Source organism: Gastrolobium bilobum, unplaced genomic scaffold (genome assembly GCF_033153095.1).
Source record: "Gastrolobium bilobum isolate Gb01-03AN ecotype WA unplaced genomic scaffold, APGP_CSIRO_Gbil_v1 utg1383, whole genome shotgun sequence".
Lineage (NCBI taxonomy): Eukaryota > Viridiplantae > Streptophyta > Magnoliopsida > Fabales > Fabaceae > Gastrolobium > Gastrolobium bilobum.
The window spans coordinates 458,770-475,431 of NW_026899537.1; the positions used below are offsets into that span (position 1 = coordinate 458,770).

Here is a 16,662-nt window from a genome sequence, read left to right on the forward strand (position 1 = left end):
AGTCAGACACAGTAATTTATGAATGACGTGACAAATTCTTTAACAAAGTCAATGAGTAATTAATTATAAAAAAAAGTCAATGAGTAATCAAACTCTTTTAGAAGAAAAATGATAAAGAAATTTAAAAGTCCACTAATAAAATATTTCAGAGTATATAAAAGAGAAAAGTTACTGAAAAAATGGGTTATATTTGCAATTTATTTTTACTTATTATCTCTTACAATATTTGCTTAATATTTGGGTTAAAACCAAATCAACAACTCTTACTTGATATCATTTTATAACCACTGATTTGATTTTGATCCAAAATTAAAGAAAATGGTTATAAGCAAAAATAAATTAAAAGTATAACTTCTCGCATAATAAAAAAATTAATTACCAAGTGTATTAGTTTTTTTTTTTTTTTTTGATAACAAGTGTATTAGTTTAATTGGTACATGCTTGATTCCGTTTAAGCTATGTTTCGGATTTATATACTTGTGAATTCGAAAAATTTCATTTAGAGAGCTAGCCCTATCATGATGTGAATGTTTACGTCTTGAAATAGAATTGCCTCCGTAGAGAGGATACTTGTGATTTATCCAAAAAAATATAGTTTAATTATTTATTTTTAAAAAGCTATTATAAAAGTAATTTTTGTGAAGAAAAAGTAACAGGGTGATTTCAAAATACGAAACAAAGAGGTAATAAGACCCAAAAATATTAATTAATTATATTATTAATATAATATTTTAAAAATATTTAGTTATATAATTACTAAAAATACTAAATATTATTAATACTTAATAATATTATACGAAGATAATTAAAAAGTCTAAAATTTTCAACTCTCTTAAATAGTTAGTTTCATTTATTAATAAATTTAAAATATAACTTTTCTTTAATTTGAAAAAGTCCTCATCATTTAAAATTTAAATTTAAATTCAAATGAATAGTTTTTTTTTTTTTTTTTATATGATAAGATTATGACCATTTCAATTTTAATTTTGAATTCAAATTCATATTCATAACGGCTATTTAATATTTAATTGAATACTTAATAATTATAAAATCGTGGAAAATATTGGTTTATAACTACCTTATATTGATAGCGATAAATCATATTAGTTCAAATTTCAATCACAATGAGCTTCTCATTTCTTTCTTGAAAGATATAGGTACTCATAGGCTCCTTTAGATTAGACATAGAAAATTTGAGTTTGAAAACTCCATATAATTTCTTTATCATGTCATCACAGAAGATCATTGGGATCGAAGCAAAGAATGGCAGCATGAAGAATACAATGAGGAATGAGATGGAAAAACAGGGTTTACGGGCACCTGAAACTCCTACAGAACCTGATCTTACGAGAGAACCCATAATAGATGTTGGCTGCTATTTACCTGATGGATTGATTCACGATGAATTGGAAGGTAAATATCAAGTTTTCGAATTTAATTCATATAATGCTCGTCAAATTAAACTCTTGCTGAATTATTGGAAGATGGAACTACTAATCTATTTCAGCGATGTAATTGAATACTTATCTATGGGAACGAGGTGCTTTTCCAAACTTTTTTTTGGGGATAAATCATATGTGTCTTTTACCGAAGACAAAACTTTAAACTCCTCCCAAAAATGATAATTGAAAGGATTGAATTCATGTTTTCATTCCATCTGTTTAGCTACCATACACCAACTGAGTTACTATCATTTTGTGGTGCTTTTGAGAACTTTATCTACCAATTAAACAAAAAAATCAAATTAATCTGATTCGATTCTTAATTTCTTTATATTTTTTAATATTAGTATACATCCCTTTATTTATTTACAAATTACATGAATATTTTTCTTATGTACAGAATGAATAAAAGTGGTCAACCCAGTATCTTCTTTGGGAATCACGATAGTGTCAATTGAATTGTATACGTGTAGAATTATAATATTTTATGAGTATCAATTAACTTTTATATGTTTTTATTCCTTTTATTTTTTTATGAATGATTGTTAACGTTTTTTTTTTTTCATTATTAATTTTCCTTTTGGATCTTTACCTTAAAACTCTTTCTTATTCATTGAATGACTGATCTAATTTTTTTGCTGTGATGTCAATATATATGTTAGTAGTTATCTTCTATAACTCTGAATAAATTATTGAGAACTAATTAAAGCTTAACACGACAACCCTCACTTTTATGTGATTGATATAGTAATAATATTAAATGATTTTAGTTTTTTGTTAAATTACAAGACGAAGATTATATTCACAAACTTTTTATTTTGGCAAACCCGTAAGCGGTATGTCTCACCTGTAAAATTTTAGTTAAGAGTATCTTACCGGCAGATATAAGTTTGTAAGAGTTTGTAAATATAAATATTTAATTTAATACTCTATTCTTTTTCATCTATGCAGGTGATGACGTTAAACTTGATACATCATCTCCTTCAAAGAAAAGAAAGAACAATCAGGGAGATGCAACTAAGAAGAAGATATATCGTCCTAAAGTGATATCTCAAACAACCAAGAGAATGTATAAATCTCCCTCCAAAAGCAGTAACACTCCAAAACCTTCAACTCCAAAACCGAAAAGGAGTTATGTAAGAAAAGGTCCTTCATGCCAACGAACGTTGTTCGCTGAAGAGGAAGTTTCTCTACCATTTTTGAAAAATTTCAATGCCTTGAAAGTTGAACAAGGTGGAACTGAGAGTTCAATCTTTAAGAATGAATCAGGCATTGAGTATAATTCTCTGCAAAGTTATCATGGAATGACATCTTTGTCATGTCTCTGTCTAGTACAGAGCAGATTAATTGGTCCAAATTTTTCAAAAATGTGTAAGAAGAAAAGAATTGTTAGAAAAAAGCCTCGTTTAGAAAAGTTCTTGATCCCTTTTGTGAAAGGGCAGAGATCAAAAGGTTTCATCAGGAAGAAAAGATGTTGGATAGCTTTCAATTCAGATGGCAACACTATCATCAAGAGAAAAATGAGATTAATAATCAACAAAATTCGATCTATGAAGAAAAAGAGAGCTCGAAAAAATACAAAGAAGCTGGTTGTCTACAAAGAATCGGGAGAATTAGTTGTTTATAAAAGACCTTCCATGACTATTGATGTTCCACTTGATGAAGAGACGTTAAGAGTGTGGGACTTACTTAAGAATGAAAAAGGACATGAGGAGAATGATGAGATGAAGCGAAGATATTGGGATGAGATAAGAAAAAGGTATCGTGACACGGTTGAGTCATTCATATCTTGTATGCATCTTATCCAAGGTACGTTTTTCCAAGATGTTTTCATGTTTCATCATAATAATTTTTAAAGATTCTCAAAATTATTTTTGATTTCATGTTTCTTATTGGTCTAGAAAGAGGGCCAGCCTCCAATATTGATAAAATTGTTCCTTTGTTTACCGAAAGATCATTTGAATTTAGGATACAGCCAAATAATGGTAGTTTAGTTGCTGTCAGAGAATTGAATAGGTAAGGATGAGAGCATATGTTCAATCTTCCTTAATAGCGTCTTTGGAAGGAGTTTAAAGTCTTAATCCTAAGACCCGCCTCGAATCGGATTGGAATATCCCCCCAAAAAGAAAGAAAGAAAGGTCATCAGTTCGAATTTAGGATACAGTCTCTTTGCAAATATGTAAGAGTAAAATTATATATAAGAATTGTCCTCGTCCCATTATTGTTAGTCAGAATTTAACGGGGAGTTGTGTGGTTTCTTATTGGTCTATGAAGTTCAAAATTATAATATTTCTTATCATTATTTAAAAAGCATAAAGTGTAGTTATAGCATGTAAAGAACAGATTTGCTATATATCAAGTTTTTTTTTTTCTTTTTCGTGCAAATTGTGTTTACTGTTAGATTATTAAACTTTACAGGTGATAGGCGTTTCTTACCATGGAAAGGTTCAGTTATGGATTCTGTGGTTGGAGCTTTTCTAACTCAAAATGTGTCTGACCATTTGTCAAGGTAAAGTTAAATAGATAAATTATTTATCTAATTATTTATTATTAAATATTAATGCTTATCCTTGTTAATTTATTCATTTAGCTCTGCCTTCATGTCACTTGCTGCAAAGTTCCCTAACAAAAGAACTAGCTCTGAAGAAATAAGTGAGGATCCGGATACTCCTGATACAGAAGAATCGATTACAAACAATGTGGCCTTTTCTGACCCTAAATTTGATAAAGAAAAGGAAAATAGCAAAGTTGAAGAAATGGAAGCTCAAAATGCCAATGATCAATCTTCCAAAGTTGATGATAAGGGAATTGAAAATGATTCTAATAAGAAAAAGTCAACTGTTGCAAAGAAAAATAAGAGTCAAGAGGAAAAAGAGAAGTTATTGGAAAAGCAAAGACATTGGGATACACTAAGAAAAATCCACACTAGAAGCACACGACATAGTGATCATGTGAATTCTGTTGATTGGGAAGCAGTAAGATGTGCACCAGCTAGTAAATTTGCTAAAGCTATTGCATCTCGTGGCCAACACAACATTATTGCTGGAAGAATACAGGTACAAAAAAAAATTAGTTTTTCAATAATAGTAACTTTCAACATGTTATTATTGAAGTAATTATGTTACATTGTATATTTGCAGCGTTTACTCAATGAGTTAAAGGATTCAAATGGAAGCGAGGATTTAGAATGGCTAAGATATGCTCCACCAAAGGAAGCAAAGTAGGTCTACACATCTATTTTACTTTTCAAGATCTTTTTTTGTATAAATAATTATGCCTTTATTATTCATCAAAATCATTTGTTTTGAACAAGCTAACCGTTCATGTTATAGGGAATATCTATTGAATATACATGGACTGGGATTGAAAAGTGTTGAATGCATACGGCTTTTAACACTTCAGCATATTGCTTTTCCAGTAAGAACATAAGAAAACACAAATTTTTCTTTTATTGAATGAAGCTGTGTTTGTTAGACAACTATTGTTAATATTAAATCTTCCATCACTTTTGTAAGGTGGATGTAAATGTTGGAAGAATTGTTGTACGTTTGGGGTGGGTTCCCCTCCAACCATTACCTGAACCAATTCAAATACATAATTTAGAGGAGTAAGTCTTTGAACAATTTTTATTATGGAATTGTCCACAATTACATCACTATTCACTAATTACACTATTTAATTTTTTTATTTTTAATAATACAGGTTTCCAGATTCCAACAAAATTCAACAATATCTTTGGCCACGACTATGCACTCTTGATCAGCTTACATTGTTATTATCCAGTATCTTTTATCTATTTGAACTTTGTATTAACATATCTTACATTTTGGTTATATTTTCTTGTACAGGTATGAACTGCATTATCAGCTGATAACTTTTGGAAAGGTAAATATCAACGTTATTTGGAATAACATTTATTTACCTTTTCAACAAGAAAATTTAAGTCATCTTCAAACATTTTGCAGGTGTTTTGCACAAAGAAAAACCCAAATTGCAATGCTTGTCCAATGAGAAATGAGTGCAAACATTTTGCAAGTGCTTTTGCAAGGTATTTGTAGCATTAATTTATTGTATTTGGAGAATACTTAAAGGCTGGATGCCAGTAGGAATCGTATTAATGATAAAGATTACGTGATTGCTAATATATAGTTTTGACTAAAAGGTGTAAAGGAGGCAGACGGCGTATCAGGGCGTACAACTTGACCTACCTTAGGCCTCACATGACCTGTTCTATTTTCTAAATAGAGTAGGTTTAGATTTTTAGAATAGTACATTTAAAAATAGGACACAGGCTCACTTAAAAAGCTTGCAGGTTAGCCTTTTAATTTATTTAATATTTAAATAAATTAGTAAAGAAAGTGCAAATTATATGTATATATACATATATGAAATTTGTATATGATTTTTATGAACATTTTCATGTGATATTTATGAAAATATTATTTCATGTGTTATTAATGAAAATATTATTTCACATGATCTTTGTGGATAAGAAATTTTATCTTTTATATTCAGTTTGGTTTGGGCCTATAAACTTTAGTTTGTAACTTGGTAGGCCTTACTGATCGTGTTAGGTTTTTTAATACTTTATAATATGACAGGGCAGAACTATAAATCAAGTCTTTAATAAGCTAATTATAAGTCAATATAAGCTCTAGATATTTTATATATGCTTAAGCTATCAAAGTCAAAGCCTGACTTAACTTGACCCATTTATATATACCCCTAACTTTGACAGCTCAGCCCATCCATATACATCATTTTGCAGGGAAAAAAATATTTAAAGTAGAAATGTAGATTACTTTGTTTTGGTGAATGAAATGAACACTATTCTAAACCTAAAACAAAAAATATTAAGTAAAATTCATGGGAGTTACCTTGAGGAAGCATTCCCTTATACTCTTAAAGCAAATTTTATTGTTAAATATCTGCGCATATAGTTCATCATATTTAATATTTATGTTTTATTAATGTTGTTTTAGTCTACTATAATCTATTAATTTTAAGACTCTGAATTTTGAAAATTGTGATATGAGAAAGGTTTATTCATTTAATTACTAAAATAAACATAGTTATGCTAGTTGGTTAGCAAATTAGTTATTTTGTCTACAAAAGAGTTAAGGGTCCTTTTTAATTGAAAGTGTTTATATATATATATGGAGATTCCTTTATTTTAAATTTGGCATAATTAGACTATACAACATAAAAATGTGATACATATATGCAGTACAAAGCTTGCTTTACCTGAACCAACACCGGATCAAAGACCAAGCGATGAGAGTATAGTAGTGACACCAATGCATCCTGATAATTCTTTCAAATACTCTACTTTGCCAAGCAACTCTACACTACCGACATTCAATTCTGAGGTGAACAAATCCTTAATCACAGAAGAGGGTAAAGAATGTGAGCCTATCATTGAGATGCCAGCATCACCAGAACCTGAAAGCATGGAATCTGTTGAATTTGATGTAAACAATGATCAAGAGTTTTACAAGGAAGTTGTTTGTGAGGACATTGAGGACATTGGGGACATTCTAACATTCAAGCTCAATAAACTCGAATCCTTGTCAAAAACATATTCTGAGGAGTCTGAGAATGACATGAACACATCAACAGCTTTAGTTGCATTCCATGCAGATGCTGCAAACATTCCTGTACCAAAAATGAAAAATGTTAGTCGCTTGAAGACTGAGCGCCTAGTGTAAGTTTCTTACTTATTCCCTCTACTCTTCTGCTATATTTCCCTCCAAAACTTTATATTCTTAATTTTTCTTTGTAGCTGCGTTATCTCTGTTAAATTAATATTTTTCTAAATCTTTGTTTCCACACTTCCATATTATTATCTCTTCTAAATATGACAATATTATAAAGACCGTCTTATTACTGTTCCTTCCCGATAATTATTTCAATGTCATGTTTTTCAACTTCAAAACCTTTTTTATTTTATTTTTTATTAAAAGAGAATATGAATTTTTCTATTAGTAGTTGACTGACTCTGACCATATCTTTTTGTACACGCCATCTTTTTGAAAAATATTCCCTTGCTTTTCTACAATCATGACATTAGATAATTCATTACTTTATGTGTTAAGCTTTTTTGCTTTTCATTTCTTTTTTTAAATGCAGTTATGTGCTTCCGGATAAGCATCCACTCCTAGCTGAGGTGAGTAGGCTTAGTTTTTTTTGGCCCCTCAAATATTACGAATTAATCAAGATATTATGTTGTTGGAGATAAATTTTATCTCTTACATAAATAAAAATATATGAGTTTTTTTTTTCCTTCTCTTTATATTACTCCAAACACTTTTATATATGTGTAACAGATAATTTTATCTCCTTGAATATGACCCATATATATATGGGGTAATAGTTTTCTTATGTTGTAGAAGATATGTATTATCTCCTACACACTCATTGGTGCAAGTGGGGTCCATTTTTAGGGGAAGAGAGAGAAAAAGTAAAGTGGGACCCATTTTGAGTTTGTGTGTAGGAGATAGATTATATTTTATGCAACATAAGAGTAATAAATCTCATATATATGTTATATGTATTGAGGTTTTTTCTTTATTGACAGCGTACTCCACGAGAACCTGATGATCCTTCCCCCTATCTCCTGCTTATATGGACAGCAGGTATATAGTATCATAAAAGGAAAATAGACATTTTATTACGATGTATAAACATTTTTTTTTAATAGTATTTACAAGTACTAACACCTCCTTTTTGTGTATTAATAAGGAGAATTAAGATCAAATGAATCAACCAATAACAACTCGCAAGAGGAAGTCAACACTCAAACAGGTATATAATATCATATAAAAAAAGCAGATATTTTATTACATGTGGAAACACTTCTATTTTATTTTATAGTTTTTACAAGTATAAATACCTCTCTTTTTTTTGTGTATTAACAAGGAGAATTAGGAAGATCATGTGAATCAACCAACAACAGCTACCAAGAGCAAGATAACAGTCAAACAGTGGCTGGAAGTCTTTTGGTGGGTGAAACTATGAAACTCCCATTGTTTGAAGTTTAAACAATATCTTTACAAATAAAAGAACTAAATTTAAGAATATGTGAGACAGATACCATGTCGAACAGCAATGGAAGGGCGTTTTCCACTAAACGGAACATACTTTCAAGTTAACGAGGTGAATACTTAAAACTATTGCATGTTTGGCACATAATTTACATAATGTCTTTGCTTTCTGTTATCTAATTATGTAATATGTGCTATTTTCTATAGGTGTTTGCTGATTACGATTCAATGATTCAGCCAATCAATGTTCCTAGAAAATGGTTGTGGAATCTAGAGAAAAGGATAGTATATTTTGGAGCTGCGACATCATCGATAATGAAAGGTAAATGAACATCATGTATTGACTTAATAATATAATGTACAAAATATTTATTTTATTTCATATGTTAAATATCAATGCAGGTTTGTCACTGAAGCAAATTCACGATTGTTTCTGGAAAGGTAAAAAAACATTATATCAATTGATGGAATACAAATTTCTACTTAAGCATAGTGTTCTTTGCTGAAAATACATATAATGCTTATTTGTATTTTTATAGGTTTTGTTTGCGTGAGAGCAATTGATCACACAAGAACTCCCCGCCAATTATTAGATTCAGTGCATCGCAATACAACCGCCAAGTATGGAAAGGGAAAAAAAGATACATTGGTGGAATAGGCAGACTACTATATATACTGTATTCTAGTATTCAAGGACTCCAATTATATTATGTTATGTAATGAACTGTTGTTGAAATAATAAAACCTTGAATATCAGAAAAGGTAATAGCTTCATTTTCTTTCTCATGCACCAATAAAACACCAGCCTTTTATAGAAAACACTATAAAATTAAAAAATAAATAAAAAATAATGTGATGTAATGATGAAATATCAATTAGTTTTAAAATTCAATGAAAAATTTTAGAGTTATTTTAATTCATGAGACCCGTCAATCTAACAATTAGATTATATATATTTTGGGAGAGAAGAGGGTGTAAACAGAGAAAAAAAATATTATAATTTAAAAATAGTTTGAGAATGTTGCGAAATTATATTTATTGATACGAGAGAAATATTTTAAACCATAACGAGAGAAATAAATAAATATAGAGACAGAAAAAATTAAAGTATGAGCTCTCTGAAAAGCATTGTAATATCACAGTTTTGAATCCATTAAAAATACAAATTTTCATAAAAGTCATGGACTTTAAATATGAATTCGGGAATAATTGCATTTCAACACATAATTATTGTGGTGGTTATATCATGAAAAAAATGAAAAGTCATACATATCATGAGACATACGAAAAAGGTGATCTACAATTTTTTTTTTTAATAATTGTGATATACAAATATTTTTAACAACAAAGAAATGTTAGTTCTTTTAAACATTTTTGATGTTCTGATTAAACGATATTTTTTAGCCTTTTTATTATTTTTATGTTTTAGTTATTTTTCTCTTATTTTTTTATTTATTTGTTTTCTCTCTTGTTTGTTAATATTTTATTTGAATTCATATATGGCAGATTCCAACTACTTGCAAATAATTAAGAGGTAATATTGACTCTTACATAATTATGAAAACAAATATATGTTTGGTTCTATATTTTTATTCTAAAGAGTTAATGGTAAAGGAAAACATAACTCTTGTAACAATAATAATGGAGTCGTGACTGCAAATGCTGTCAGTGATTAGGATCTCCATCAAATTTATGTTGTCATCAACAACTGCCATTAATATTTAATAGGAGTGTTATTTGTGTGCTCCGAAAAAATTTGGTGGGACTAAGGGAAAAAAAAAAAAAAACTTCAAAAGAGAGGAGAGAGAAAAGAGAAATTTTCTTTTTTTGATCCAGATGTCACTCTCTTGATGGGAGCACTTTAAATTTTCTCCATTAATACCTTTCTCCCACCTTTGAAATTTATGGACGCGGGATAGTCCAAACTCAAATATAATTGGATCTAATAAAAAGAGAGTTATATCGATACAATCAATTATAGTTATAATTTTTTTTTATTAAATCACCAATTATAACATCAAGTCTAGTTTTTTTTTTTCCTATTCCAATTCAAATCATAATCTTAATTAATGTACAAACAATTTTACCTTACAGTTTAACTAAACAAGGTATAAAATACCTCTATTTAGGAATGCAGCCATATTATTGTATCTTAAATAAAATAGTGTACAATTTGTAACCATAAATTGTCCTGAACCAAATTTAAACTAGGAAAAATTAAAATGAGAACCCTTTAATTTGAGATAAAAAGAAAATATAAAAAAATAGAAAAATTATAAGATAATTCCAAATGTTATCGGTTAAATGGCAATCCTAATCGTCCTGGCAGTCGTGGAAGAGGTCGAGGTTGACACCATGGAGGTCGTCTGCTCCTAGCTCTTCCCATGCAACGTATGCCTTCACAACCCTGGTCGAAGGTGACTCCAATGGTACTGCCTTCTTAGCTGATTTCACTCCTGAGGTGCTTCAACACTTGCAGACCCTGGTTGATTGCTCTAAACCACCACCTGACAAGTTGTCTGGTAAGGCATCTACTCCTATTTCTTGGCTTATTGATAGTGACTCATCTCAAGACATGACTGAAAACCTTGCTTTTTTTACTAATGTTCATGATATATCCCCTTGCATTGTTGGCTTGCCAAAGGTGTTCGCACTCATGCTGTTAAGAATGGAATGGTTCTTTTGAATTCTTCTTTAATTTTGTTCGTTGTGCTTTACGTTCCATCTCTTACATGAAACCTTATATCTGTCTTCCAATCGATAAAGTCCAACATTTGTTACGTTCTCTTTGCCGATCGCCATTGTATTATGAAGGACTGACACCTAGGGCTCGTTTGGTGGACATGATAGGATAAAGGTAGGATATGATATGAGGCTAATAAGGGTAGGATATGATATGGGGCTGATAAGTCAATATCATGTCATGTGTTTGATGAGCACCTGATTAGCAATCTGATAAGATTATGTAGAAGGATAAAGGAAAAACAAAAAACAAAAAGCAATGCAATAAATACAAATATATTGGGTAACGTGGGGATATATTGGGTATCCAATATTGGTATCCTATCCTAACCCAACTCCCCCCATAGGATAAGAAATTATGTATTGGATAGGATAAAATGAGACAATAGGATAAGCTAATCATATCCTATTGACCCACCAAACAAGAGATAAAAGTAGGATATGATAGTTATCCTATCCTATCTTCTTTATCAAGTTCTTCAAACAGGCCCTTAAGGATGACAATTGGGTGGGGTGATGAATGTGAAGAGGTGTATGTGCTTAGGTCTTCTCTAGTCTCGGCACATGCGATGCAGGCCTCGCCTCCCTCTCAGTTGTGGCATAGAAGGCATGGCCATCCCTCCAGACATTATTTATCTTTGCTTCCTTTTGTTTCTATGTCAAATAATACTAACCATTGTGATATTTGCTCTAGGGCCAAACAATCTCGCAGTCATTTTCCAATTAATAAGACATGTTGTTTGAACGCTTTTGATTTAATACATTGTGATCTTTAGGGACCATCTCGCACTGTTTCATTTATTGGTGCACATTATTTTTTGACTATTTTGGATGATTACAGTTGCAATGTTTGGGTCTTTCTTTTGCGAGATAAACATGAAATTTGTTCTTATGTTCGAAATTTTCTAACTATGGTGCAAAATAAATTTCAACTATATGTTAAATGCATTCAAACTGACAATGGGGGTGAATTTTTACCTTCTCATATGCGCCTCTTATTAGCTGATCGTGATGTGCTTCATAAACAATCTTGTTCCTACACACCTCAATAAGCAAAAACATCATTACATTCTCAATGTGGCGCGGGTACTGTGTCTTGATGGCCATTTATCTATTCAATTTTGGGGTGATTGTAACCTTAGTGCTGCTCATCTTATTAATAGAACTCCGACGAAGCTTCTTGGAGGTAAAACACCTTTTGAGGTCCTTCACGGCGTGGCTCCTACATATGATCATTTACGAATTTTGGGTTGTTTGTGTTAACGATTTTTTCAAAGCCATCATACAAGTTTGCATAGCGCTCTCGTCAGTGTATTTTTCTTGGTTATTCTTCCAATAAAAAAGGTTGGCGACTCCTGGACCTCGAAACCAATGAAGTTATTGTTTCTTGTGATGTTACTTTTTACGAGGACATATTTCTGTTCGCCTCATCAAACTCGTCCTTGCCCTTGTTGCCATCTTCTTTACCAATATATGATATGCCTATGGTTGAGTATCCTATGGAAGACCCTTGTATTCTTACTTTGGCTGAACCTCAATGTGCTATAGGGGGAGCTCTAATGCTTTTGTTCATACTTCACCTGCACCACTGTCCGATGTCAGGGGAGTGCAGTTCTGTCTACACCTTACTGGCCACCAAGTTATCTCAAAGATTACCAGTGCAATTTTGCTACTACACCTTCTTCACGAATCACCTCTCCTTCTGTCGCCTCATGTAAGCCATATCCGATTAAGCATTTTGTTTCTAACCAAAACTTTTCATCGCATCATCAACATTTCCTTGCAACAATAAGTGTAGCTCATGAACCCAATACTTTTAAGGAAGCTATAAAAGATCCACAATAGCGCAATGCAATGCAGCTGGAAATTGATGCTTTGGAGTCTAATAATACAGGGACAGTCACTAAACTTCCCAAAGGAAAGAAGGTTATTCCTTGTAAGTGGGTTTTTCGAATCAAATACAAATCAGATGGGTCAATTGAATGTTATAAAGCTCGCCTAGTTATTGCTGGCAACAATTAGAACGAAGGGTAGGACTTTACTAAGACATTTGCGCCTGTTGCCAAAATAATTAGCATGTGTACATTCTTATCAGTGGTCGTTGCTAAGGCTAGAAATTACACTAACTTGATGTTCAAAATGCTTTTCTCCATGGGGATTTGGATGAAGAAGTTTATATGCGCCTCCCACCTGGATTCTCCAATGGTTCACCAGGTGATGTTTGTAAGCTTCAAAAGTCTCTTTATGGTTTAAAGCAATCTCCACGCAATTGGTCTGCTAAATTATGTCATTCCCTCATCTCCTTTGGTTTTCAACAATCTAAAGCTGATTATACACTATTCAATTACAGTAAAGGTCATGATTTTGTTGAAGTTTTGGTATATGTCGATGATATTCTCTTGGTAGGAAACAACTCTTCCCTTTGTGCTAAAGTCAAACCTCATTTACATACTTGGTTTAAAATAAAGGATCTTGGGAAACTTAAATACTTTCTCGGCATCGAACTCGCTCGTAGCTCCACAAGACTGTTTCTCAATCAAAGAAAATTTGCTTTGGATATTCTTAAGGAATGTGGACTGTAACGCCTCAATTTAATAATCGGATTGTTAACTACATATGGTCATACTATTCACATCTAACTAAATTAAAGTAGCGGAAGACTTAATAAAAAATTTCTAATTATCCGATGTTATTCTGCTGTATAGTTTTTTCTTTTCAGAAAACTTCTAGTATTTATTATAATTATTTGTACAGTCTCATACCTATACAAATTCCAAATTAAATTCTAAGAGATCATAATCAATGACCCAATACTATCCTGATATGATAATTTATACCATTCCATATATAGTTTAACGGACAACATAACGATTGTAAATCGGACTATACCAGAGATTAAATCTCACTGTTTTAACATGTTCCTGAAATACAGAAGAGTCTATGCAATATATATACTGCAAATGGCTCTGTTCCAATACAACATCAAACTACATGACTTGATAATACACACTTAGGCAAACATATGCCTCTCAAAAAGATAATCAACTATATACATGCATGATGGTATACTTCATTGACTAACAAAACATGTCTACACAGACATTCAAAATAGCCAAGTGTCCACTCCTCTAGAGTCCTCTATCCTCACTGAAATGGTCCATTGCCTTTTGAGTCGTCCTGCTGCCGATGTACCTGTAATTTAAATTACAGCCCCACGATGGGGTGAGAAATGAATCCCAATAAGACTATAATTTATGGAGTAGTCTCCACCCAAGAGTTCAATCTCTGCATGAAAGGTCAGATATAAAGCATATAATACAACATGTAATTTTATTTGTATATCCAACTATTATATCTCATGGCCTGTATCTCACTGACTATTTCGGAAGCCTTTATAGTCCCCAATATCCCATTGCTTTATAATATGGAAGATTTATACTTCCTTGCTTTTTGTAATACGAAAGATTTATACTTCTCTGAGTTTATATACGGAAGATTTATACTTCCTTGCTTTTATATACGGAAGATTACACTTCCCTGCTTTTTGTAATATAGATGATTTATTCTCCTATACTTTTTTTATATAATTTAATAATAATATATTATATAGCTAAGAACACATTTCTACATCTTGATTACTCAAACTCCTTTCTACGTTTTGATTTCTTGATAATCTAAAACAGCTGTCACATGGCTCAACTCAAGGGGTGGGCTAGCCTGTGAGTCTCATCTTGTAGCTCGCATACAGGCATGGTTGGATAAAGACTGGGATGTTAAAGTTCAACACTCATATAGGGAAGGAAATTGCTGCGCAGATTGGCTTTCAAATCTTCCGTTGATTAATCCGGATCAAGCTGATTTTTGTTCTTTTGGGGCCCCTCCCCCGGGTATTAGGCTTTTGTATTTAGCTGATTTAAGTGGTTTTAGTAGAACTCGTTGTATTTCTTCTTTTTAGCCTGTGTTGGGGTTTTTTAACCCCAACCAGGATACCCAAAAAAAAACAACAAACATCAAACTCTTAAAATATATAATTAAATGCTCCTTTTTTTATTGTTTTTTTTTCGGTATATGTAAAGAATCATTTCAACCCAAGACCTTAAGTGATGCACTTACAGTTGGCCCATTGTAAATGACTTAACCATTGGTTCAAGAAGCTCGAAGTCGACTAGAGTTGTGGCCCAATAAGAATGATCCAATTGTTGAAAAAGGAAAGGAAATATAACAAATTACAATTGAATCCAAGTCCCTTGTTTGGGAAGAAAATGAAAACAACACATTTGGCGTGATTTGAAATTGAAGATTTGAGATGTATTTTGATTTATTTATTTGTAATTATTTATTTATTTTTAAAAGTTAATTACTGTTATATTTATTTTAAGAAGTTTTATTATTTTTAGGATTTTTTATTTTTGAATTTCGAATCAATTTGTAATTAGTCTGTAAAAGGGTGTTTATGACCCTTATTTTAGGAGTTGAATATTGTTATTTTGTTAAATGAAATTGAGAACATGAGGGATAGTCTTTTGAGAAAATTCCAACTTTATGTTTAGCCACTTTTCTATGTGTTTTCGGCGTCATTAAGTGTTGGGTGAAGACTTTTTTAACGATTTATATTTGGGCTTGAAATATGAATATTGCATAGACTCAATTTTTTTATTTTACCTTATGCTTATTTGGTTTCATAAGTGGAGGCGGTGATGATCGAATTAGTGATCTTTAGTCACTTAAGCTTTGATACTGTATAAAGAACTAATTTAACTCAAAATATTAAATTTTTGGGTTAAAATAATTATTTACAATAGAGAAACAACCTAAAAAACACTATAGTTGTGAAAGGGTAAAATTTTGTACTCACATGTAGCACAAGAGAAAAAAAATCTCAATAGGATGGAGATGGAGGTTGGGGTACCCGAACCATCAAAACAACTGATTTCTACCTTATGGAACCTGTTACTATCAGCATCACTGCTTTCCGAGTGCAGACATTATCACTTGACATGTTAGATAAAAGTAATATTAAATTGAGCCAGAACACGATGAACTTAAATTTTTCTGATGTCTAATATTACAAATCTAGATACATAGTCAACCAAAAATTAAAATATGGATTTAATGTTTAGTTGAGCTTTTACATGGCCCAGCAAGGTTGGAAAATGACAATGCCCAGAACAGTTTACGATGTGTAGTCTTTTTTCCCTTAATGGAGCGGTTCTGTAGAATAGATCCTTGTGCATCTTTCTTAATTTCTATACTCTGTAACGCAGTCAAAGGTTAGCTAATGTTGTTGCTTGAATTCACTGAGTCAACCTGTAGCATGTTATGAATATATATATTGGAATTGAGTTCTTCAATACTATGAAGCACCGATATTATCCGAATTTTTTTTCCGTATCGGAAACGTATCGAAAATGTATTGTATCGTATCGACAAATTAA

The 16,662-nt window shown here is 31.4% G+C and overlaps 1 protein-coding gene across 1 annotated transcript; it reads left to right on the forward strand.

Annotated features, from left to right (window-relative positions):
* The first annotated feature begins 1,226 nt into the window (after positions 1 to 1,226).
* LOC133291158 (transcriptional activator DEMETER-like) lies at positions 1,227 to 11,171 on the forward strand. The gene is made up of 20 exons (XM_061489365.1): positions 1,227 to 1,413; positions 2,394 to 3,251; positions 3,861 to 3,951; positions 4,033 to 4,498; positions 4,583 to 4,662; positions 4,775 to 4,859; positions 4,958 to 5,049; positions 5,145 to 5,213; positions 5,291 to 5,327; positions 5,408 to 5,490; positions 6,670 to 7,146; positions 7,572 to 7,608; positions 8,020 to 8,077; positions 8,184 to 8,246; positions 8,361 to 8,443; positions 8,532 to 8,597; positions 8,693 to 8,807; positions 8,888 to 8,926; positions 9,025 to 9,134; positions 10,815 to 11,171. The coding sequence occupies exons 1-20, from the start codon at positions 1,227 to 1,229 to the stop codon at positions 11,169 to 11,171; spliced, it is 3,453 nt and encodes a 1,150-aa protein (XP_061345349.1).
* The last annotated feature ends 5,491 nt before the right edge of the window (positions 11,172 to 16,662 follow it).

Coding starts and splice junctions, on each gene's coding strand:
- LOC133291158 (XM_061489365.1), top strand. CDS start 1,227: ATGTCATCACAGAAGATCATTGGGATCGAAGCAAAGAATGGCAGCATG. Junction 4,663..4,774: donor GCTCCACCAAAGGAAGCAAA/GTAGGTCTACAC, acceptor TTCATGTTATAG/GGAATATCTATTGAATATAC. Junction 8,808..8,887: donor GACATCATCGATAATGAAAG/GTAAATGAACAT, acceptor ATATCAATGCAG/GTTTGTCACTGAAGCAAATT.